General features: G+C 39.2%; 1 protein-coding gene across 1 annotated transcript; it reads right to left on the bottom strand.

Annotated features, from left to right (window-relative positions):
• Positions 1 to 1,171: 1,171 nt before the first annotated feature.
• Positions 1,172 to 25,648, bottom strand: POLI (DNA polymerase iota). Its single transcript, XM_081097316.1, has 10 exons — positions 25,539 to 25,648; positions 24,048 to 24,170; positions 22,762 to 22,926; positions 18,036 to 18,188; positions 15,887 to 16,123; positions 11,946 to 12,124; positions 10,608 to 10,699; positions 7,953 to 8,083; positions 6,086 to 6,291; positions 1,172 to 3,224 (listed from the first exon to the last, which is right to left on the bottom strand). Exons 1-10 carry the CDS (start codon positions 25,576 to 25,578, stop codon positions 2,412 to 2,414), a joined length of 2,139 nt encoding a protein of 712 aa, XP_080953442.1. The 5' UTR covers positions 25,579 to 25,648; the 3' UTR covers positions 1,172 to 2,411.
• Between the last annotated feature and the right edge of the window lie 1,086 nt (positions 25,649 to 26,734).

Genomic DNA, 26,734 nt, shown 5'->3' with positions numbered 1-26,734 from the left:
CAGTCAGTGAAAGAAAAATACCACATGATCTCCCTCACTTATGGATAACAAAGAACATTATAACCTCATGAACAAAAAGATAGATACAGAGGCAGAGAAGCATGAAACAGACTGTCAAACTACAGTAGGAAGGCTGGGGAGAGTTGGGGGGGGGAGGTAAGAGATCAACTGAAAATATACAAGCTTATATGCTTGTATGCATGCATATAAGCATAACCAATGGATGCAAGACACTGGGTGGGGGGGTGTGAGGGCATGTGCGGGGGGGGGGTGTGTAGGGGTGGTCGGGGGAAGGTCAATGGGGAAAAAAAGGAGACATATGTACTACTATTTGTAATACTTTAAACAATAAAATCAAATTAAGAAAAAAAAAAAAAGAATGTCCATCATTGTGCAATCAAGAGTCCCAGAATAGTAAAGCGATCTTTGAAGGGCTAGTGGCTAAGAATTTTAGAGAACATGAAAGATACAGGATATCAGCATATATCAAAAATAAATAAAAATAAATTCATACTTCCAAATATTATAAACTAGAGGCCCAGTGCATGAAATTCGTGCACAGGTAGGGTCTGTAGGCCTGGCAGGCGATTATGTAGGCCTGGCAGGCGATTAGGGCCAATCAGGGCCTTCCACCTGCCGGCTGGGGCCTTCCTTCGTTCTGTGCCACCCCCTGGTGGTCAGTGCACATTACAGTGAGCAATCGGTCTCCTGGTCGAACTCCTGCGGGGACAATTTGCATATTAGGCTTTTATATATATAGATAATCTAACACTAAATAAATATTATTTCATTAAAAGCAAACAAAGATAAAAGATAACTTAAAAAGTCGGACGCTGTTTTCTGGCTGAAATGATTACAAAGATTATTAGAACTTTTTGAAAACTAGATTATCTAAAAAAGTAATAAACTCCATTTATAAGTTTAACTACCTTATCAGAAAACTACATGTAGAAACACCTATAGTTATTTGTGTGGTGAATAAGTTCTGATGTTCTTGCTACAGGTTATTGCTTTTGATAATCCCAAACTCCCTCTTAAAAATCCTTGGTGATTAGGAAATTTTCAAATTTCAAGGAATCTGAAACTTAGTTCAAACTTCTTACCTAGGAAATATTTTTAAGCCACCCTTTACTCACATTTTTGTACTTTATTTTTATCGTCTTTTCTTTATATCTGCGAAGGTTATAAATAGGACTCCTCCAACAGCGCTCTGGTGTGTTCTAGAAACATTCTGTCTTACAAATTAAAGGTGTCCACAACCTTATATCCAATTTTTAATCTGGCAGTAAAAGGTGAAGGCAATAACAACAGGAGAAAGAGGACATCCATCACTTTAGTAACTGTATATTTGTTGTGGATATGACATTCTTAGTCTCATCTACAAAATGTAGAGATGCAAAAACATTAATCACTGCTTTTAGACCCTACAGACTGGTCAGAGGAAATGGACCTTTTTCACTACCTAGCACCCTTATAGACCCACTCTACCTTGCACTTCTAGTGTCTGTCCTTCTTTTCATCTTTCTGCATGGAAAGTTCCTTCTAGTTCTCTACTTGTATAGTCACTTGCCTGCCCACTCCTCACCCCTTTACTCAATAGTCATTGAATGCCCTCTACACAGAGGCATTGTGGTAGGTTCCAGGTGTAATAAGAGGCATTAATTGAATTTGTATCACTTTCCTATTTAAAAAAATTAACTTAATAAATGGTACATAGTACTTCAAAGATATCTACATTTTTAACAGGTGAGTTGGCAGTAGAATTTCTTATTTGGTTAATTTTTAAAAAATATATATTTTTATTCATATCAGAGAGGAAGGGAGAGGGAGAAATAGAAACATCAATGATGAGTGAGAATCATTGATCTGCTGCCTCTTGCACGCCCCCTACTGGGGATCGAGCTGGTAACCTGGGCATGTGCCCTGACTGGGAATCAAACCATGACCTCCTGGTTAATAGGTTGATGCTCAACCACTGAGCAACACCAGCCAGGCTTGGCTGTTTCTTAATGGGCTAAATTTCTTGAAATATTCCACATTTCATAGAAAAAGTTATTTCCTATGGCATAGCAATGATTTGGCCAGTCTATTTTTTATATGCAGGCATATACAGTATATCTTTCCCCTCATTTTATGGGACATGAACTAATGCTAAGATATATTTTTATTGAAAAGCAATATAAAATAGTTTTAGAAATAAGGTAATGTTTTACATTATTTCTCCTATTATGAGTTTTTTATATTTTGTGTCAGAATTTACTTCCCATAACTATTCTTGCTTTAGAACATTTTATATTGGATTGTGACATTATTAAATATCGATTAGTGTTTCATTTAGACGAGCTTAATAAACTGCTAATCTGAGAACAATGATCTTCCCCTTGTTTTTTAGACCTTTTTTCTGAACATGCTTATTTATGTACATCGTGGAAATCTGATCCTGTTCTTCTCTTCCAATCAGCCAACAGTTCTTTTTGTACCTCTTCTGGAAGTTCATAGAAAACTTTAGGATCAACATCAGAAGGAAAAGTAATTTTCTCAGCAGTAGAATCTTGCTCTCTATTTTCTGCAAGTCCTTCATAATGAGACGCCGCAGCTGTCGGTTGCTTATGGCTATCTGTAGTGCGGTTTTTGGAGAAAAGTTGCTCACTCTGCAAATTTGGAAATGAATGAAAAACAGGTACAGTGGGGTTTGTATTTGAAAAGTGGAATCCTTGAGACTTTTTAGGTCCTTGACTCATTCGTTCATCTTTTAAGCTACTGTTTAAATAATGTGAATAATCCTTTTGGCTGGACAGGTAAGAGGAACTGTTATTTAAGCCTGAGGTTCCTGGTTCACAGGGAGACAATGAGGATATCTGTTTGCTATTAGATAAATTATCTCTAGGATTTAAGGGACTATCTTGCATTTGTTTTGTAGAAAAGAAAGATAATATTCCTCTAGAGGCCTGTAATGGAGAACTCAAACTTCCTTTCCCTTGAACTTTTTCTCTAGATTTTCCAGACAGGATTTCTTCTTGAATATCTACTGGAAGCTGTTTAAAGACTTCTTGGTCAATACCCTCAGGAAGTGAGCAGAGTGGGAAATCATCACTGTTTTGATCTTTAGAAAAACTTAGTGGAGACTCCCCAGTTCTTGGACTTTCAATTCTTCCAGTTGGTAGAATATCCCAATTTGTTTTTTTGTCTTTCGAAAAATCCTCCATTTGGGTATCTTTCATTTTCTAGAACACAAGGATAGCACAATAATTTAGATATCTCTTTAAATATTCATGAATATACCTTATTATCTGACCAACGTGTTTCTATCCTACTCAATAACTTCAACCCTTTGGGTCAGCTCCCAACAACTAGAGGTGACTAATCCACCGCAATTAGTCACACTATTGTGTGCATCTTTACTCACTATTCCAGGAAGAGGTTTACTTCATAGATAGCACTGAGCCAGAAGGTAGGCATGCATTTATAGACCTGGAAGGGATCTTAACAACTGCAAATTCAAACTTCCAGGTTTGTGAATAAAGGAATGATGGCCTAAAAAAGTAAGTGATTCTCCAAGGGATAGCTAAATATTTAAGTATATATGTATAAATATATATTTATAAATATTTATACGCATGCATAGAACATCCCTATTCTAAACTGTAACATTTAGTGGAAAGGAAAAATATATACTCCCATGGTGAAAATCCAACATCATTATTAAGATACTAGAGGCCCGGTGCACAAAAATTTGTGCACTCGGGGGGGTCCCTCAGCCCGGCCTGTGCCCTCTCGCAGTCTGGGAACCCTCAGGGGATGTCCACCTGCTGGCTTAGGCCCGCTCCCTGGGGGATTGGGCCTAAGCTGGCAGTCAGACATCCTTCTGGCAGCCTGGGAGCCCTTGGGGGATGTCCACTAGCCAGCGGGGAACAGGCCTAAGCTGCAGTTGGACATCCTTAGCGCTGCTGAGGAGGCAGGAGAGGCTCCCACCACCACCACTGTACTGGCAGCCATCAGCCTGGCTTGTGGCTGAGCAGAGCTCCTCCTGTGGGAGCGCACTGACCACCAGGGGGCAGCTCCTGCATTGAGCGTCTGCCCCCTGGTGGTCAGTGTGTGTCACAGTGACCAGTCATTCCCAGTGGTTCTGCCGTTAGGGTCAATTTGCATATTACCCTTTTATTATATAGGACAGAGGCCTGGTGCATGGGTGGGGGCTGGCTGGTTTGGCCTAAAGGGTGTCCCGGATCAGGGTGGGGGTCCTGCTGGGGTGCCTGGCCAGCCTGGGTGAGGAGCTGAGGGTCATTTTCAGACTGGCCACACCCCCTTCAGGGTGGGGGTCCCCGGAGGAGTGCCTGGCCAGCCTGGGTGAGGGGCTGATGGCTCTTTGCAAGCTGGCCAAGCCCCCCGCGGGGACCCTCACCCCATGAGGGTGTGGCCATCCTGGGTGAGTGACTGATGGCTGTTTGCAGGCTGGCCAAGCCCCCTAGTGGGGACCCACACCCCATGAGGGTGTGACCATCCTGAGTGAGGAGCTGATGGCTGTTTGCAGGCTGGCCACAGCCCCCAGCCACCCAAGCTCCCAGTGGAGGCTGGCTGAAAGCAGGTATCTGAGATTTATTTGTCTTCTATAATTGAAACTTTGTTGCCTTGAGCAGAGGCCACAGCCAGCCAGGGCAGGCGGGAAGCTTGGCTTCCTCCATCGCCAAGGCAACCAAGCCTCCTGCTTGCTCCAGCTCTGTGGCTGCCGGCGGCCATCTTGGTTGGGTTAATTTGCATATAGTCACTCTGATTGGCTGGTGGGCGTGGCTTGGGCGTAGCAGAGGTGCAGTCAATTTGCATGTTTCTCTTTATTAGATTAGATAACATGTTTCAAAAAATTAAATTTATTGGGGTGACACTGGTTAATAAGATTATATAGGTTTCAAGTGTACAATTCTATAATACATGATTTGTATTTTGTATTGTATACCCACCACCCAAAGTCAAATCTTCCTTCACCATATATTTGACGCCCTTAACCCTTTACTAGCCCTTTTATATATTCATGAAATAAAAATTTAAAAACGCCTTCAATTCTAATTTGCATAGTTTTTTACGTAAAATTTTTCACTTAAAATTTTAAGCACCATAAAAATGTACACACAGTCAAATATAATTCATCAACACAATAAGTTCAAAATAAAAGAAGAAGAGATTCGGGCCATTGCCAGACACACACAAGGTGCTTTCACTTATATTTGCCACTCTAATACCACTGTAAATTAATTCTCATTTTACAGATTACAAAGCAAAAAGTCAGCACCTTTTAAAATTTCAGTTAACAGACGGAATAAAATTGGTCAGAGAAAAATAGTAATTTGAAGAGGGCACTAATTCATTATTTTTGTAACACTACTCTATGCTCATTTTAAACTTATATGTAAATAAAATATTACTAAAATTATACTAAATAAATAAAGAAAATAATAAAAACACTTTAAATTAAGAATTATAGATCTAGACAATTTAGTAAAAGACGATTATTTTTTAAAGAAGCCCACATTTAGTAAATAGAGGTTTGCTAAATGGCCATACACAGGGATTTGTTTTAGTCATCTGAAAATATGACTGGCCTTTGCCTCTCTACTGCCAACCTCTTATTTCTACAATTATAAAATTAGCAGTGATATTCTATCAATATTGCTATCAGAATTCAATTTAACGTCAAAACCAAGAAAACTTAAATGCTTTAACAAAACACTGAGGGGGGTGCTGGTAGCTTCTGTATAAATTAACAGACAAAATAATTTGATTTCTAGTATCTAAAAATATTTTCATATGTATGAGCTAATCATCATATTCCTATATATTGTTATAAAATGTTTCAATACTTCCAAAACAGGGAATCTCTATAATGGTTTTCTTTTTTACCCAGTGATGCTTATGTTTTCTTCTTAATCATAATACTGTATACTTATGAGTAGCAACTGTAATATGATAGGTATTATATATACATGTAAGTCACTCAAAAAAATATAACCCCAAAGGAACTCTAAATTATATCCGTTAAACACAAACTGAGACCTGTAATTTAATAACACAAATCCAATAACAGTGTACTTACAAAATTGCGCTTGCCAGAGCATGAAGTTGTTGATAATGATGGTGTTAAATAATAATCAATAGTCCCTTTCTTAGTAGTATTTAGTGACTTAAGGTTGCAGAAGCACACACTTAAAAGGGTAAGATGAAATGGCATCTTCACATTCACCATGCTTCGAAAAAGTTTCATAAGTATGTCAACCATTGGCGTCATCACATCATAACTTCCTAAATAAAATGTTTAAGAAGACAGTATCTAAACACATTGTAAAATAATTAACATTAAGAGTTTAATATAATTAAATTAAAATCCTAAATAGATATCATTGGGACATTTTGACAGTATATGTGGAAACTAGGACATCTCAACATTACAACTAACTGCCAAATGAGTAAAAGTTTCCAAAAGAGTTGAAATATGTAATATTTGATTAAGGTAGTAATGATGTCAAAAAATATCCCCCTGTGTTATGCTCTCACATCGATGTTTCTCTCTTCTCCCTTCATCTCCCTCAGAAACCAATAAGCGATTCTTTGAAAAAAAAAACAAAAAACACCTAAAGCAAGCAGAAAGAAAAACAACAAAGTTGAAATAAATAAAATAGAAAGAATAAAAACAGAGAAAACAATGACAAAAGTTGGGTTTTAAAAAAGATCAAAATTGACAAACCTTTGCTAAAATTACAAAGGAAAAAAGAGAATACATAAATTACCCAAATCAGGAATGAAAGAGGAACCTCACTACAGACTTCACAAAAATTAAAAGAATTATAAGGGGATATTAACAACTTCATGACAACAAATTAGACAACTATGATGAAATGCATATATTTCTAAAAGACACAGATTACTAAAACAGACTCAAAATAAATAGAAAATCTGGATAAACACTTAACAAATCAAATTTCTACTTTAAGATCTTTCTACAAACAAAAGTCCAGGACCATGAATACCCAAAACAATTTAGAAAAAATTAAAGCTGGAGAAGTTACACTACCTAATTTCAAGAAAGAATCAAGATAGGGTAGAACTGGTAAAAGGATAAACATGTAGATCAACAGAATAAGAACATCAAGAAATACATTTCTACAACATGTTTAGTTTTTTACAAAGGTGTAATGACAGTTCACCGGGGAAAGAATAGTCTTTTCAACAAATTCTGCTGGAACAAATGGATACCTACATGCAAAAGAATGAACTCAGACCCTTACCTTATACCACACATAACATTACTCAAAGTGGATCTAAGTTTAAAGCTCAAAACTTTAAAATTTCTAAAAGAAAACATAGAAATACCTGTGACCTTTGACTTAGGCAAATAACTTTTAGATATAACACTAAAAGCACTATTCATAAAAGAAAACAAAAACACAATGAAATACCACTACTCAGCCTTAAGTATGACTATCATAAAAGAAACTGATAATACTAAATGTCAATGAGAATCTGAAAAAACTGGAATGCTCATACACTGTTGATGGGAATGTAAACTGCTATACCCACTTTGGAAAAAATTTACCAGTGTCTTAGAGTTCAACTTACTATAAAACCCAGCAGTTTAAATAAAAGTATATACCCACCCAATGACTCGCCAGCATCATTTTTCATAATAGCCAAAAAAATTGGAAACAATCTAAGTGCTCAAAAAGAAGTTATCTCATGCCATATAATTACAACAGTCTTGTTTTTTCTGAACTTGGGAAGCATTCTTAACTGAGTCTTTACTTTTATAATCTATTAAACAACAACAAAGTTTTCTAGTGAAAATTTCTGATAAAGAGTTTAAATAGCTCACTAACCCCTGTGAAAATCCTCTATCTATGGATATTTCTAATTCAAAATTTGCTCTTTTAAGAGTCTAATTAAATTTTTAGGAAATTAGCCCATACCTGTCCCTAACTTCTGAATTATGTGGGATGGAATAGAGCACTGACGACTCTCACGGCTACAGTGCTTCTCAGATGAATACCGACGGATTATTAATCTTATTGTATGTGGCTTCCTTCCATCTTGGCATACTCTAAAAATAAAGAGAAAGGGGAAATAGCAATTTGAAAAATACTACCTAAAGATTTTAAAAAATTGTCAAGTTAATTTATATAAAGATGACAGATTTAGTAACTAAAACAATTATACAGTTGATAAGTAGGCAGTAAGCAATAAAAATCCTAGACTAGCCCAAATAAATTATGCAAAGTCTACACACTAATGCTCTGAAATGTTAAGTGTAAGGCTCTCAGGCCTCACTCAGAATTGAGTGTTATCAGAAAAAAAACAGAAGTAAGGCATAATTATAACAAGCAATTTTATAATCCAAGTCAAAATTATAACCAAAAGCAAAATATTAAAATTAGCAGGAAATTAAAGAAACAAAGAATCATTCACTGACAGAAACAAATATATGAAAAGTGACAGATTTTTACACATATTTTAAAATACAGGATCACAAAAAGAAAAAAATTAATGAGATTATTTGTCAAAGAGCACTCCCCAAATAGATCCAAGAGAGCCAATAATGTCACCAATATGTTCCACATTAAGCAATAACTTGAAATATTAATGATATATTATACTTAGGAAGTACATGTATATGCATCCTAAAGAGTGTTCCATCCAGCCCTGGCCAGGTAGCTCAGTTGGTTAGATCATCCTCCTGATACATCAAGGTTTAAGGTTTAATGCCCCATCAGGGCACATACAAGAATCAACCACTGAATACATATATAAGTGGAACAAATCAATGTTTCTCTTTCTCCCCCCACCCCTTTCTCTTTAAAATCAATAAATACAAATTTTTTTTAAAAATTAGTGTTCCATACAAACGGTCTTGGTTTTGGATGGAACACTAAAACAAAGGTTTTAATGATATAGATAGAAAATTCACTTAAAGAATAGAAAAATCTAATTAGAGAAAATACATGTCATTAAAGAATAACATTTTCCTTTTTATCTGTATGGCAATGAATTAAAAATCAAGTACAAAATACAAATATTTTACACTGTTAAATATACTCAAATTAAATATTTTGAATTAGAAAATTTAGATTTCTGTAATAAATAATTTTTCTTTTATTTATCACAAAATATCTTGATTGCTGCTTTACTAAAATAATAAATACCTTAGTTTCTGTAAACATATTACTAATTTAAATATTTTTCAGTTAAACTTGTTCTAATAAGTCTATATGCAATTAAAAGACAATGATTTGATTCCTATAACTAATTAAGACATATTATAAAAAGGTTACATTCTAAGCAATCTTGAACTATTGCCTAGAAATTGGATTAAAAATTAGATGATTTTATACCTCTTACATATCTACATATACTCAAGAAGAAAAATACATTCACAAACGATTATTTTTTGCCAGTCACTTAAAAGGCATTACACTCAATCACTGAAATAAGGGGCCATGGTAGAGAAGAGAGAATGGCAAGCAGAGATAAGGATAAATGGTTAATAGTTGGTATTGCACAGGCTTACAGCATCTAGACTCATTTCTGGGTTGATTCTTCAAGTAAGAGAACCTATAAAAGTTGTAATTCTTGTGGTTTTTCTATGTGCGGAACTATTTCTAATGGCAGGCTTTTCATAGTAGTCTTCTATTTAGTTGAAGCAAAGCAGATGACCCACTTTCACAAGCATATTCACGGGCCCAGCATGAGTCATATCACTGGAGCTGGGTCATTGGCAGCCCCACTTGCATGCAGCAAATGGTGAGCTGCATAGCTTTGCTCACAACATGAGAACCACACTGCATGTGACAGCAAAGTTGTAGGAAATTTCACTTCATCCGTTTCTGCTACTTAGACTCATCCAAAAACCTTTTTCTCTAGTCAGTCAGTCATCCAGGCATCATCAGAGAAGCACACCTACCTATCCAAAACTGTTAGAGCGTGACACCCCATTTTGAGAAATCAAAGAAATGAGAGGAACAGAGACAATACTCTCCTACAGAGTATTGGAATAGATACATGATGGCAAAGGAGCGTGTCAGATAGGTGCATGTCTTGTTCTGCTTATGCTAGGCAACTTGTATACTCACAGTCCCAGTGGACACTCTTCATGTACTTACAGACAAGAAGCCTGCACGCACTCACATTCACTCTCACTGCTCACGCACAGCCCCAGTTAGCTATGCTTTTGTCTGACTCCATTTTCTTTCACACAGAGTAAGGCTAAGGAGACATAAGGGTTCTTCTGCTTTATCATTGTTGCTCTTAGTAACTACCTATCCTCACCCCTTACAAATTTAGAGGTGCAGGAATTCTAGAAAAACAGATAAAACCCCTTTAGGTAACTACCAGCAGCTTAAGATCCACAATATAACCACAATGTTACTAAAAACCAATGGAACTAGATGGATTAAATTTATTTAAGAGCATCTGTTACTACCTTTGCAATAGCTTATAATGTAGAGAAATTCAGTGATAAATGATCTATTGTTATACTGATTAGTCTCCAGGTAATCTGTAAATTCCAAGATACATCAAGTATTCTTTCCAGTACAGAATATACAGGATATGGCAAAATGGAAAATCACCTCTTCAAAAGACTAGCAAGTAATTCTTGGATCTTACTTTTAGCTTCAACTTCTGATGAACATTTTTTAAGTGAATCTTCTTCACTAAAGGACTACCAAAAAAGCACAAATAAGGATTACTGTACACCAAATAAAAATATACAATTACCAGTGTATATGTCAGGTAAACCAACACAGCCTTGACTAACTTACCTCTAGTGCTTAGTTTGAGCCATTTAGTTCACTTTCATATTAACTTGTTTTTGTCTGCAAGTTTTCATACTTCACTAGACAGTGCACTGGACGTCAAGAAAATTTTAAAGCTCTAGTAGCAACTCCAAGCTTTACTGTACGATTGCACCGAGGGTCTTACTCTCCTAAAACTTAAATTTAACCTTGGGCAAGTTATTTAACTTTTCTAACCTACAGTACCCTCATCTTAAAAACACACACACAAAACTAGGGAGGGAGAAAAGAGAGGAAAAGTTTATAAACAAACAATAGAACTATCTACCTTAAAGGTTTGTGAAAATTAAATGGGCTAATGTACATAAAGAAGTGCCTGTCACATAAAAGATAATCAATCAATATGAACTAGGTAATTAAACTTTTCTCCATCTCCTAAATCATTAGACTTCTCTAAAACCAAGACTTTTTAAAAAATTAAAACATTTTGCCTCATACATGTAATACTAGAGGCCCATTGCACAGGTTCGTGCACCAGTGGGGTCCCTCAGCCTGGCCTGCGCCCTCTCGCAATCCGGGATCCCTCAAGGTATGTCTGACTGCCAGTTTTGGCCCAATCCCCACAGGCTGAACCGGCAATCCAACATCCCCTGAGGGATGCAGTAGTGCGCAAAGTGGCAGGCAGCCAAGGAGCCTGATGAGCCTCCACTCATCCCAGCCCCACTGCGCCTGCAGCTGCTGCTCTACTGCACGGAGGCGGGAGAGGCTTACATTGCCGCAGCTGTGCTTGCCAGCTGTGAGCCCTGCGCCTGGCACCCGTTGGTCAGCTGAGTGGCGCTCCCACTGTGGGAGCGCACTGACCACCGGGGGGCAGCTGTGTTGAGCGTCTGCCCTCTGGTAGTCAGTGCGCGTCATGACTGGTCGACTGGTCGTTCGGTCACTCAGGTTTTATATATATATAGATAGGCTATTGGCTAACTTGAGATTGAAATACTAATTCTTAGATTCAATTTAAGAATATTTATTAATATATTATAATAAATTAGTTTCCTCACAGGAAAGGGATCATGTACTGACCTAACAAACTAGATTAGTAAAAACAGCAATAAACTAGAAATCTTTCTCAAATAATGTGACAACCAGTAAGTACTCAAGTAAAATGTCATTATGCACCTGAGGTGGTCCTGAGGGTGTTACAGGAGAGTTATCTTCTCCAAAACTGAGCTTCTGGATACGCTGAGCAATGGAAATTCCTAATTCCTTTTCTAATATTTTGGATGAAAAGGTCTGAAGATCATGCACACTACTGATACCCAGTGCTTCCAGGCGTTTGGCAGTTTTATAGCCAATACCTAAACAAAAAGAAATGCACAGGGTGTTACAATAGCTTTTCTCCTTAAAATAAAGCTAATTAAAATATTATCATTCCTATAGCAAGCATATCTTTAAATTCCATAGCGAATATTTTGCTAAGATCAAAGTTCATTAAAAATTAGATTGCTCTTCTTCTGCTCAGGGCCTGAGCCACTTTGAAACCTAACAGCCCTAATATCTACACTAATAAAAGAGAAAAATGGTAATTGGCGTATGGCGATACCGTTTTCATTGGCTAATCAGGGCTATATGCAAATTAACTGCCAACTAAGATTGGCAGTTAACTGCCAACAAGATGGCGGCTAATTTGCATATGTAGGCACAATGCAGGGAGGCGAAAGGGAAAGCAGGAAGAAGCCCCCTGCCACTGACAGTGATCGGAAACCCAGGGGGGAGCTAAAAGAATCAGGCGCCTTTGCCGCCCTGGCCAGTGATAGCAGGAAGTAGGGGTGGAGCCAGCGATTGGAGCTGGGCAAGGTCGAAGCTGGCAGTCCCAGGAGCTAGGGGTCCCTTGCCTGGGCCTAAAGCGAAGCCCACGATCACGGCGACCCCCGCTGCCACTGCAGGTCCCCGCTGCCTGGGCCGGACGCCTAGTCCAGAGGTGTTAGGCCTGGGCAGGGGCGGAGCCTGCAACCGCGGGGAGCTGGGGGTCCCCTGCCCAGGCTTGATACCTCTGCCGGAGGCCTCAGGCCTGGTCAAGGGGCCGATCCGGTGATTGGTGATCGGAGGGTGATGAGGGTCAACTCCTCTGGCTGAGGCATCAGGCCTGGGTGGGGGGCGGAGCCGGGGATTGGGGGGATATGATGGTCCCCTTGCCCAGGCCTGAAGCCTGGGTCAGAGGCGTCAGGCTTGGGCGGGGGGTGGAGCAAGCGATCAGAGGGAGATGGGGGTCCCCTGCCCAGGCATGATTCCTGGGCCAGAGGCCTCAGGCCTGGGCGGGGGCCAGAGCCAGTGATCGGGGGGAGATGGGGGTCCCCTGTCCAAGCCTGACACTTCTGGCGGAGGCGTCAGGCCTGGGCAAGGGGCCAATCAGGCGATCGGAGGGTGATGGGGGTCAATGCCTGAGGGCTCCCAGTATGTGAGAGGGGGCAGGCTGGTCTGAGGGACACCTCCCCCCCCCCACCCAGTGCACGAATTTCGTGCACCGGGCCCCTAGTATTTAATATAATATAATGAATATAGAGAGAACCAATAAATTCAGTCTTGATAAAATGAGATTTTTACCACCTGTTATATACCACTGTGGAAGTTTTCAAGGATCATGGTGATTTTTCATATAAAGACAAACTGTCATCAGAGCAATTAAAGTTAGCATATGCATATTAGTTAATCTAACTGATTTCTATACACACACCAAATATTTATCTACAAGTCATACCTGGCACTATTTACCATCCGCATATAATTAAGAGCCAGAAAACAAACAAACAAAAAATTCTCATTGGCAAAACTCCTATCATACAGTTTTTTGCAGGAAAACTCAGTCATATTTTATCACAGAAAAAATGTTCAGGCAATTTAGTGCCCCTTTACTCCTCTCATTTAAATAAAATTAATTCTTCAGTTATCTGGTTTCCTTGAATAGTAAAAGAAGTAAATAAAAAGCAATGGTGTGTAGAGGATATTATAAAAGTGGAGTGACAGATATTTTCAAAGCTGAAATAAAAGAGGATGGGCTAGTTGGCAATAAGGAAGAAAAGAGAATGCCTATTTAAAATAAATACAAGAATTCAAAGAGTAAAGCCAAGTAACAGTGTTAAGTATCAGTATACAATCCTCAATGTATTACAACCTGACATAGTAATTGTTCTTCAAAACACAGATTGATTCATCCAAAAAGTTAACAATTGTAATACTTAAGGCAAGGCAGTGAGTAACACACTTTGGAATCACATAAACACAGGTTAAATATGTGAAGAAATCTAAAGATTAAGTTTCAGTTGTCTTAGAAATTTACTTCCATAGAATTCTATTATAACATCTTTGTCCCCAGCAATGAAATTTAACATACCCATTATTGATGGTCTATGAAAACCTAAATATTTGATCTTTAAGGGTAAAAACTTGCCCCAAGACCTGAATAGATCACCGAACCCTTCAAAAAATCAATTTCCTCATCTTTAAAATAAAAACTTTGCTTAAATCTTTGGAAGATCCCTTGTAGTCTAACATTTTATATACTAGTGACCCGGTGCACAGATTTGTGCACACTGAAAGGAAATTAAGTAGAATATTTTAGTAACACTATTTGCCCTTTCTCTATAATAGAAGTGTCAACCAAATTCACAATTGACAATGACAGATCGAAACACATGTGTGCGATTGGTGCCAATGAGAGCTTTATATATATCACACATGTGTAAGTCAACTTAGCTTTTTATATATATATAGAACAAACTTGCTTAATTAAACTTTTTCCAGCCCAGTAAAGCACCCCAACTTCTCTTTCAGGTAATTGTCAGCAACACAGCAGTAAATATCAACATGAAGCAGATTATTGTAGATCATGCAGGTGGAACAAAAGGTAAAATATTTAGCTGCAGCAATGTTTGACTATATTCTGCACAGTGAGAAAACCTGAAGTCATTTTTAAGTTCCACCATTTCTTACTTCTTTTCAGTCAGGTCAAGTTTCTAAACTTTCTAAATCTCCGTTTTCCAGCTAATGAAAATAGGATTCCACCGAGTCTCCTATCTACCTACTCCAGGACTTCTGTGAGAATCAAATGAGATGAGGCACGTGAAAATGCTTCACAAACATTTGGTTAAATTGTAAAATGTTTGTACCTGGCTATAAAGCAAGTTAGGTTCCTGGGCTGAAAAAACTCCAAGGAGGCTAGTCGCTAGGGAGAGGAAATTGGGTGTTGCTATGTGATGTCATTACCCGACCGTTTCTGGGCTGGAGTGGGCTGTGGGCCGCATTTTGCAACATGGGGTCTTGGCAGCGTTGGCTGCGATTTGGTGGGGTGTCACTCCAGGATGGTGGTGGGGCCTGTGTCCCACATGGGGGAAGCTGAGTGTTTGTCAGTGCCAGGTCCGTGGTGCTATTTAATTTTAAATGGCCAGTGTGTGTCATGGCAGCTCCTGCATTGAACGTCTGCCCCCTGGTGGTCAGTGCATGTCATAGCTACCAGTCGGATGGATGGACACTTAGCCTTTCATATATATTGATATTCCTCACAGAGTTAGTAAAAGACCTCTTTAGATGCAATGTACAGTATAAGATATGAACCAGGGATTGGAAATAAAGGACTATACACTTCCAGGTTATAGCTTTCATGATCATATTCAAACTATACAAAAGTAGGTGAAACTAGAAAAGTACATTTATATATTTTCTAATACAGGTGTCCTCCAAAGAACATTAGCTTGTTTGATTTTCTCCAAGAGTCAAGTACATAGGCTCTAAGAATTAACTACATCTTACCTAATAACAATAGACAAACATGTAAATTGACCATCCCTCCGCTACACTCACCAGCCAATCAGGCGAGTATGCAAATTAACCCAACAAAGATGGCGGTTAATTTGCATATGTAGGTGCGAAGCAGCGGAGCGAAGACTGAAGGCTCTGGCCAGAGCGAAGGCCTGGGTCCCAGGAGCCAGAGAAAAATTGGTGCCAGCAGCCAGGGGAAGGGAAGGCCTATTGCATGAATCTCTTCGTGCAATGGGCCTCTAGTATATCTATAATTTTTCAAAAAATACAATAAAATATATACTTTTCAAATATATGTGTCTTACCAGGCATTTCCTTTATGTGTTTCAAACTGTGAATGAGATCTTGAGAACTTTCAGGTAGTAAGACTGTTTGTTGATTTGGTTTAAAGATGCCAGAAACTAATTTTGCCAGTAATTTATTGGAAGCTACTCCAGCACAGCCAGTGAGACCCAGTTGATTGTACATGGCTTCCCGCATCTCTGCCGCAATCTGAGATCCAACAAGTAGTTTGATGTGCAAGACGTCATGCAGGTTTATAGCTATAAAAACAGCCAATGTCATTAAAAAAACCATAAAACAATTTAATTTCCTTTTTTACGAATGAGTTTTATTTACAAATGAGGGTTTATTTAAACTAAATTCTATGTCCCACCACCACCATACTGCCACCCACTTAACTAATCTGCTTTGTTCTTCACTGGAATTCTGTTAAGTAAGTAAATACAGGGAGTGAACTCCAAGGGCCTGTGATAGAGAATGCACAGACATGCTTAATGTTGAACAGATTATAAAAATTCATCTCTCATGAAAAATTCCTACTGACATCAGTAGAACTTTTACATTCCTGTTTACCTGTAAGTAAGCATAAAAGTATTACATTAATAAGACAGTCAACATTACAGTTTTAAAGAACTGAATCTAAACTTTATGTACTGGCTGTATGAAAAACAATTTTAGATCTCTCCATATTTAAGAGATTTCTTATGAAAAGTGCAGGGAAATTATCTAGAAACCCATTTTCTTAGGTGTGAAAATGGTCTTACAATTATATGAGACAATCCTTATCCTCAGGAGTACTTACAAATGAAGTGTTATATTGCAATTTACTTTCAAATGGCTCATCAATCAGTCAACCAGTCAATAAAGAGCAAGATAAAGCAAATGTGAAAAATGCTAACAGTAGTTGTATGGACAAGGAATGTACAATGAGTGTTCTCATTGTATTATATTCTGTCAATTTTTCCGGGCAGAAAAAATTTTAACAAAAATTGTGGGGAATAGGAAGAATTCATGAAGAATTAGACATTTCCTTTTTAGGTTATAAAACCTGGCTCTCTGAATTATGTTTCAACCAATGAAGTCTGAGTTTGCTTTAAGAATTACATAGAAACCTATTTGGAATCTTCTTGCTACTTAGTCTTTGAAAGTGACAAGAGACCACAGGTACAAAAGATGGAAAAGCTTCATGTCGTCTTCTAGAAGAGAACTGTAGCTCTCCCCCTTTTCTTTAATATCAGGGAGGTGGAGAACTAGATGGGAGATTGATCACCAGCTCTCAAAACACAGGGATAAGAGGAAGCACATGCTGAAACCTAGGAGCAAGATGGTTTCTTACCAGGGCAAGTCTTACACAGAGCAGAGTAGCTTGTCTTCCATTGGTGTAATGTGGAAGTCACCAGCAGAATTGCATATGTTTCAAAGTCTAATTAAATAGTCACTAGAGATATTGCAGCTGATTTTCAAATGCAAATGTCCCTGGAAATACCATCAGCCATTTATACTTTAATCTGAGAAGGAAATGAACCATCCTGCTTTCATGCTAACAGTTGGCAAAGGTTATCTGAACTAATGAACTAGGAGCTTGCAAAAGATGGCAGGTAGGCCTGGATGACCTTCCACAAGGGTTAGCTCAGGGGACAACATGAGGGTTTTGGTGCCTTGGGGGACTAGAAGCAAGAGGGGACAAAATCAAATTTATTTGGTCTACCTCAAAATCTTCCTTAAAGATCGTTTTAAGAGAATAAAAAGTTATTCTAAAAAGTACATTATCAAGCCAACTCCTGTAACTTAAGAGGTATGAAAGTTAAAAATGATAATGCATGGACCATGTCAGAGAAATGAAAAGTGCACAGAGCATTGAGCAACATGAGCAACACCTAATTTTAGCCATCTTAGATTACTGAAATATGGCTATACCTCCAACAAAAGCCATAACATTTTCAGAAAGTCAGTTAACTTAACTCACAGAATACTAAGCAGAAGAACATACAGGCATAACCCACAGACACAGACAACAATAAGGTGATGGCCAGAGGATGGGAGGGGCTGAGGGATGGATGGAGGTAGGCAAAGGGGGGGGGGTGGGGGGAGGATGGGGACATCTATAATAGTATCAACTATAAAAAATACAAAAAACAAAATACTAAATAGGATAAATAAGAAACCACTTACACTGATTATTGTATACATGACCCGACACAGTCAGTGCTGAAAGGTCATCACTTGGAAGCTGCTGTAGTCTCTTCTCAACCATTTCTGATAGATCCACAAAATTTTCATCAAATCCAAGTCTCTCAACAACTGGACTAAATTCTTCCAACAACTCTAAATTTAAATAATATTGGAACACAGATTTAACAAGTTATAACTATAATAAATTTATCTATTTTATGCTTACCTCAAATATATTGTTAAAAGTTTTATACATATTCACAGTTCCGCAATATCTATATAATAAAAGCCTAAATGACTGTTATGGTGGAACAACCAGAATGACCAGTCACTATGATGCGCACTGACCACCAGGGGGCAGACGCTCAATGCAGGAGCTGTCCCCTCGTGGTCAGTGCGCTCCCACAGGGGGAGTGCTGCTCAGCCAGAAGCTGGGCTCACCGCTGGTGAGCGCAGCGCCGGTGGCAGGAGCCTCTCCCGCCTCTGCCGCAGCCCTAAGGAGCAGCAAGCCAAGGGGTAAGGAGCAGCAAGTAAGCAGGCAATAAGGAGTGAGGAGGGGTCCCGGACTGCGGACTGCAAGAGGGTGCAGGCTGGGCTGAGGGGACCCCCTCCCCTGCACCAGTGCATGAATTTCAAGCACCAGGCCTCTAGTATTTAATTAAATCCTGTTAAGTGGGATTTTAAAAAAATATATTTTATTGATTTTTTTACAGAGGGGAAGGGATAAGGAAAGGGAGTTAGAAACATCGATGAGAGAGAAACATCAATCAGCTGCCTCCTGCACACCCCTTACTAGGGATGTGCCCGCAAACAAGGTACATGCCCTTGACCGGAATCAAACCTGGGACCTTAAGTCCGCAGGCTGACGCTCCATCCATTGAGCCAAACCAGTTAGGGCAAGGGATTTTTTTTTTCTGTATCACATTTTTAATAAAGACTACATATTTCTAACAAAATAAGTCCAAAAATGATATTCCCTGGGCAGCTACTCATAGCAGATTTAGTGCAATCTCCTATACTTATAGTTACTATATTTTACATTAAACATCAATGGTTATAATCAATTATGATCTTGAAGCAGTGGGTCAAAGAATAAATTATAGTTTGCCTAGAAAAGCAAAAACAATAATATATTCTAGCTATATTTTCCACAGGAGTTTCTAAAGACAAAATAAAAAATTATAATTTCCAATTATTACTGAGACCAAAAGAAAACTCACTTGACTTTCTAAATACACCACAATTCAACATTTTAATTAGCCATTCCCCAACTTATTCCTTAAGGGCAGAGATGGACCATGATTTACATGTATTTGAATGTCTAGCACCTAGAAAAAACCTAGTCCTTAAGTCAAATGTTTACTAAACTGAACTGAACCAAGATTTAATATAAATTCAAAAGGATGATCAATTCTCATTTTTAGGATTAAGAATAATAACAACTTAGAAATCATTGAGAAGAAATTTCATTTCTCTCTGTATTATCTATTGATACCAGCTGGATAGCAGAACACTTTTACTATTTTTTTCATCTCTGAGGCAAATCTTTAAAATTTAAGAATATCTAACACTCTCATACCTACTAACTATATGTTGGGACAAACTCATGTGCAACATATAGCAGTATTCAAAATTTTAAATGGAAATTACCTCTGACCTAGTACTGAATTCACTCTTACCTTATAGAAACTCCATAAAATTATGCCAAAATTTCCATATAAAAATGTCTACTGAAGCATATATTAGTAAGAGCAAAAAGGTGGTAACAGCTTAATAATCCATCACTGTTGGGAAAACCATAAAATTGATCATTCAGAACAAGACTTTTAAAAATATATATATATTTTTATTGATTTCAGAGAGGGTGAGAGGGAGAGGGAAATAGAAGCATCAATGATGAGAATCATTAATCGGCTGCCTCCTGCACGCCCCCTACTGGATATCGAGCCTGAAACCCAGGCATGTGCCCCCAACTGGAATCGAACCCGGGACCCTTCATTCCGCAGGCCAACCCTCTATCCACTGAGCCAAACTGGCTAGGGCAAGAACAAGACATTTTGAATACAAAGAGCTGCTATTAATAATTATGCAGCGACATTAGGCATAAAGTGGGATATACTGTCTTCAGATCACTAGAGGACTGGTTAAATAATATGAAACCAAATTCAATGGAATACTGCAGTCATTAAAAAGAGTGAGGAGGAGCTATATGAACGGCATGAAAGATCACCAAGAACAAAGGCAAGATGCACAACTCTCTGTATCTTACAATTTCTTCTGTATATACTAAAAACCAACTTCTTAATATTCAGACACACAATTTTGTAAAGATGCACAAGTGCTACTTGGGGAATATAGTCTTGTCTTTTCTGCACGGCTGTCCTTCCTTCCTCCTTCCTCCCATTTTAGCATTGCCTCTTCCACTCCAGAAGGTAACTATTAAAAACTTAGTCCTAGCTGGTTTGGCTCAGTGGATAGAGCATTGGCCTGCTGACTGAAAGGTCCTGGGTTCAATTCCAGTCAAGGGCACATGCTGGGGTTGCGGGCTCAATCCCCAGTAGAGGGGCAGCTGATTAATGATTCTCTCCCATCACTAATATTTCTCTCTCTCTCTTCCTCTCTGAAGTCAATAAAAATATATATATTTTTTGCCGAAACTGGTTTGGCTCAGTGGATAGAGCGTCGGCCTGCAGACTGAAGGGTCCCAGGTTCGATTCCGGTCAAGGGCATGTACCTGGGTTGCGGGCACATCCCCGGTGGGGGATGTGCAGGAGGCAGCTGATCGATGTTTCTCTCTCATCGATGTTTCTGACTATCTCTCTCCCTTCCTCTCTGTAAAAAATCAATAAAATATATTAAAAAAGAAAAAAAAATATATATATATATATTTTTTTTAAAAAGTTAAAAAGAAACTTAGTATACACCCTCTCATATTTATCTTCCTGTTCATAAATACATATGTACACACATATGTGGGGGAGGGGTTTGTGCTATTGTTTTATACAAATGAATGTTATACACATTTTGCATCTTAACTTTGGCTCACTCAACAAGGTATGTATTTATGAGTCAAACATACAGCACCATGCATTCTTCCTCTTTTTAAAAAAATATATTTTGTTGATTATATCATTGGGTTAAAGAATATAATATGTAACTTTAATTTTCAATATTGCTTTTTCATAAAGGCCATAATACTTTGTTTCTACTTTTTCTCACATTCTTTTTTTTTTGCAAGTATGATGGATATAAAATCATATCTTACTAATTCAAATTTCTGTAGCCAATAATGAATTTGAGCATTCCTTTTTTCCAGGTAATTATTGGACATGTATTTGCCCTTTTTATCAGTTGGCTATTAACATTTTTTGTCAATTTTCTTGAGCATTTTTGTTAGTTTGTTAGCACTTTTATTTATTTATTTACTTTAAATATATATTTTATTGATTTTTTACAGAGAGGAAGGGAGAGGGATAGAGTCAGAAACATTGATCAGCCTCATAACTGGAGATGTGCCTGAAACCAAGGTACATGTCCTTGACCGGAATTGAACCTGGGACCTTTCTGTCTGCAGGCCGACGCTCTATCCCCTGAGCCAAACTGGTTAGGGCTTGTTAGCACTTTTAGTTATCATATTTAACCATTTCATCTGAAAACTGCTACAAATACTAAACAAACAAACACAAACAGGAGCAAAAATATAAATAAAATATAAAGCTAGTTTTTAATAATGTTAAACATTACAGAAGCCTCTTCCAATTAACATTAATGCATTAACCTATAGCATATCTCTCATAATTAATTTAAATTAAAGATTAAAATATTTGGTCCTGGCTGCAGTGGCTCAGTGGTTGTGTGTTGTTGACCTATGAATCAGGAGGTCACGGTTCAATTCCCAGTCTGGGCACATGCCCGGGTTGTGGCTGGATCCCCAGTAGGAGGTGTGCAGGAGGCAGCCAATCAATGATTCTCATTATTGATGTTTCTATCACTCCCTCTCTGAAATCAATAGAAATATGTTTTTAAATTAAAATATTTGGCTTTCTTTAGTACATCTTCCCATTTCTTCACTGTTAAATACTGTTTTACATTTCTTATATTTACATGACACCATTCATAAAAGACTTCAAACTTCTTCTAACTTTATATTTTTTGTCAACATTATTTATATAAAGTCATCCTCATAAATATTTCAAAAAGTGGGCAAGACCTAAAATAAAGTTATTAGCAAAAAGGAACTGACTTATGGCAATTTACACTTATTAAAAGACTAGAGGCCCGATGCACGAAATCTGTGCAAGAGTAGGCCTTCATAGCCCCGGCTGCCTCGGCCCTCACAGCCCTGGCTTCTAGACAGTTGTTCCGCTGTTCAGCCGTTTGGTCGATTTGCATATTACCCTTTTATTATTATAGACCAGTGATGGCGAACCTTTTGAGCTCGGCGTGTCAGCATTTTGAAAAACCCTAATTTAACTCTGGTGCCGTGTCACATATAGAAATTTTTTGATATTTGCAACCATAGTAAAACAAAGACTTATATTTTTTATATTTACTTTATATATTTAAATGCCATTTAACAAAGAAAAATCAACCAAAAAAATGAGTTCGCGTGTCACCTCTGACACCCGTGTCATAGGTTCGCCATCACTGTTTTAGAAGATTCGTGGAATGAAGAGGCCTCCATTGAAAAAATTAATGTTAAAATAACATTGCCTATAATCTGTACCTGTAACCTTGTATGATATCTCTCTGTAGCGTGTCAAGTCTTCTCCATTAACTAACACCAGCTGTGGACACTTTTCTTTTGCATCTCTTACATTCATAAGTTTCTTTACTCCAAGTGCCCTAGCTTCATAGTTGCAGGTAACCACCAAATATTTCTGCTGAACACCTATAAAAATAAATATTTATGAGAAAACAGAGAATTAAAAAAAATCTTAAAATAGAATTTACTAATTCCATCTTATAATTGTAATTTGCAAGGCAATCTGTTTTGATAAAAATAAAAAGCTCTACCCCAGCCGGTGTGGCTCAGTGGTTAAGCATCAACCTATGAACCAGGTAGCAGTCCGATTCCTGGTCAGGGCACACGCCCAAATTGCAGGCTCGATCCCCAATGAGGGTGTGCAGGAGGCAGCCAACCGATGTTTCTCTCTCGATGTTTCATTCTCCCTCTCGCTTCCTCTCTCAAATCAATAAAAATATATTTAAAATAAAAAGCCGTATCTTGGTTTAAAAATACAGCATCCATTCATCAACGTTCTATAAGTAAAATTTAACAGAAATTTACCACACATCAATACATTCTATGGAGTCTTCAGCAAAAAATACAAATAAAGCCAGTACGGAATTTTTTTCAGGCAATACAAAACCAGAATAATTTATACTGAATTAACTCTATACAACTCTAGACCATGATTTACCAAAAAATAAAGCAGATGAAAAATAACAGTACAATTACTGGTGGCTGCTAGAAAAACTCACTTTTCTGAGTAACTGTCCAATGAATATAAAGCAAAATTCTGTTAACAAGTGCCAACCTACAGCAATTATCAGGGATCTCCCCCAATACATGTTCTAATTATTCAACTATTCTTGCTAGCCACCTACAGAAAAGATTCCACAGTGAGGGGGCATTCTGAGCCCCCTCCTTATCAAAAGTGATTAAATCATGATCTACAGCACGTACAGAAATTCTAGTTTACTGAATCTTAGTGGCTTAAGGTTGCTAAAACTCTACTTTTTCTTTTACGCAAATTGACTACGTGTTTACCACCGTAAAAACAATGTTCACCTAAAACATGGTAAACACAAATATGTAGAAAATAAAATGACTGTGTCAAATTCACCATTTGTTAAATGAGGCTTATAAAGTCTACACCTGGTAGTGAAGCACCTTAAGAACTGCTTCCCAATCTTTCTAATGTGGTTAATAAATCAGAATACAATAAAGGTAATAAACCAGTGCTAATCCTCGTAGACAATGAGAACATTATCGACATGCATCATTACCTAAGGGTTTGCCCTTTAGTTCCGGATTTGAGATCATTTCTACTTGTGCATAAAAGCAGTCCAGGTCCACGTGTACTATGACTCTGGAGGACGGACTTCCTGCTGGCACCGCCCGATCATGAACTGATCAAACAAAAGCAAAAAAACCCACACAAACATAATATTCAGGCTGCTTATCATCTCTGGGCAACTGGCAGTTCCTCACGACATGGTGACTGAGGGGGAAAAAGGATGCAGAGTGATTTTAAAAGTCCTTTCCGGGATTTATTACATCTGTCAAAACATCTAAAAATGAGACATGAAAGCAGCTCCATCTACAGTAGGGTCTGCAGCCCTGTTTACTTAGCATTTCTGTGTGCACTGTGTTTTTCTCAAGAAATAATAATTTTTAGGGGGAGGGGTGTAGAAACTTGATTAATAATGGAAGATGCAAGAGGTAATCCTCTCACTTGGGAGTTGATAGTAAAATTCAGGGTAAATCAGAAGGGGCAGGAAAGTTTAAACACTGATTTCAGCCAACTTAAAAATTATGTTAAGTGGCATGCCCTTACATTAAAAAAAAAAAAAAATCAGAAACACAAAACTGCATTAGACCATGCAGGCGGTCCAGTGGGCTATCTTTGGCTCCCATAAGAGAAGGACTGAGATTCAGTGCTGAATCGCCGGTGCCTGGCATATAACAGAAGACCAATAAACGCTCGCTAAATTGAAAGAATGCGTAAATATCTCTCGGATTTAAAAAAATAGCCAATGTCATGGGGGAACGGGGAGGTGGGGATGGAGACACGGGGAAGATGAGACGCCAGCTGTTAACATCAGCTGAAAAATAAGGCAGGTTAAAGGCGATGTGATATCTGGTTTGGATCCTGGGACAGAAAAAAAAAAATTATAGTGAGAGAAAACCTGGTAACATGTAAACAAAGCCTGTACTTCAGTGAAGAGTATTATGCCAATATGAATGTCTTCGTTTTGACAAATGTACCCATGGCGAGGTAAGATAGTAACATTAGGGAAAACTATTTCTCCAACTTCTGCAAATCTAAAATCATTCCAAAATTTTAAAGTTTAATTTAAAAAAATAAAAGGGCAGGAAGGAGAGCCCGGGGTTGGGCGATGCCAGGTAGATCCGAGGCTGGACGTGGGTCCCCAGAGAGGCGGCCACCGCACACGTGCCTCGTGCTGGGTTCCCAGCCCAGCCCCTCTTCCAGGACCCCAGCCCCGACGACTGGGGGACAGGGTCCCCCTCTTGCCACTCCCAGCCGCCCGGGAGCCCCCTCGGCTCTCAGGGGGTCTCGCGGGGACCCTACCAACACACCCTCAGCGTCTACGACGTGAAGCCACCCCTCTCGGGTCTCAAAACACCAGGCAGCAGGCAGCCGCCCTCGTGGCAGCGCCAGGAGCCCCGCGGGGCGGGACGGTCACACCCCAACGGCCGCCGCCACCGCCCCGGGCGTCCGCCCGCCCCGCCCTGCTCCTCGGGCCCGGGCGCACCCGGCGATCCGACCGACACCCCCGCCTCCGCGCCTTCCATGGCCCGAGCCGCGTCCTCTTCCTCTCGCGGGCGCCTTCCGCCTCGGGCCCCGCCCCCAGCTCCTCCCTCCCGCGGCGGCCAATCGTAGCGCAGCTTCCGGTCGCTTCCGCCCGGTCTCTAGGGAAACCGGGGGCCCGCCCCCAGCCGCCGCAGCCCTGGCGCCTGCGTGGTATGGGCCGACTGGCCAGTTGCCCGGATGGACGCGCGGTGTGGGAATCGTGTGGATCCACGTGCGGAGGTTTCCTACCGCCCCCTCGAGGCCGGAAGGGAGGGGTTGCCATGCAAACTGCTCATTTTTTTCTTGAGGTCATGGATGTTAGTGCCGTTTATCTTCACCCAGAGGCCGGCTGGATCTGTGGGTCCATTGTTAGGAGCATCGCTACCATATAGGCCAGAGGTTCTCAACCTGTGGGTCGCGACCCCTTTGGGGGTCGAACGACCCTTTCACAGGGATCGCCTAAAACCATCAGAAAACACATATATAATTACATATTGTTTTTGTGATTAATTACTATGCTTTCATTATGTTCAGTTTGTAACAATGGAAATACATCCTGCATATCAGATACTTACATGATGATTCATAACAGTAGCAAAATTACAGTGATGAAGTAGCAACGAAAATAATTTTATGGTTGGGGGTCACCACAGCATGAGGAACTGTATTAAAGGGTGGCAGCGTTAGGAAGGTTGAGAACCACTGATATAGACACTGAAGGATTTATGGTGATGCGGGTGGGGAAAAGGGAAAATGATGGCAAGAGCAAGGCGGCCATATAAACGAATATGATTAACAAGTATGTTAAAGTTTATTGCGTTTTGTTTGTTGTTTGATTCAAAGACACTGTACCAGATTGGACCCCTGAATTTTTAAAAATCTAAACTGAATAGAATTTTTAATACGTGAGTCAGATAAAACCTCTAACCCAGACCCATCAACTTGTTGGGTGCCTTTGGACAGGTTATGTAACTACTCTGAGCCTCAGTTTATCTTCTGTAAAGAAATAAAAGTCCTGCCCTGGCCCGCGGCTCACTTGGTTGGAGCATCTTCCCCTGCACCAAGAGGTTCCGGTTCCATTCCTGGCCAAGGCACCTGCCTAGATCTCGGGTTCCATCCTCCTGGGGGGCAACCGAGCATGGTTCTCTCCCACATCGA

The sequence above is a fragment of the Myotis nattereri genome, assembly GCF_964212035.1.
Source record: "Myotis nattereri genome assembly, chromosome: 8".
NCBI lineage: Eukaryota > Metazoa > Chordata > Mammalia > Chiroptera > Vespertilionidae > Myotis > Myotis nattereri.
This window is presented reverse-complemented; position numbering and strand designations above follow the sequence as displayed.

What these genes read in the sequence shown, in the direction of transcription:
- POLI (XM_081097316.1), bottom strand. Translation starts at nt 25,578, where the DNA reads ATGGAAGGCGCGGAGGCGGGGGTGTCGGTCGGATCGCCGG. An exon ending in ACTAAAGGGCAAACCCTTAG is followed by an intron (nt 22,927 to 24,047) that starts GTAATGATGCAT and finishes TTATTTTTATAG; the next exon opens with GTGTTCAGCAGAAATATTTG. An exon ending in CACCCTCAGGACCACCTCAG is followed by an intron (nt 10,700 to 11,945) that starts GTGCATAATGAC and finishes CTTTTTTGGTAG; the next exon opens with TCCTTTAGTGAAGAAGATTC.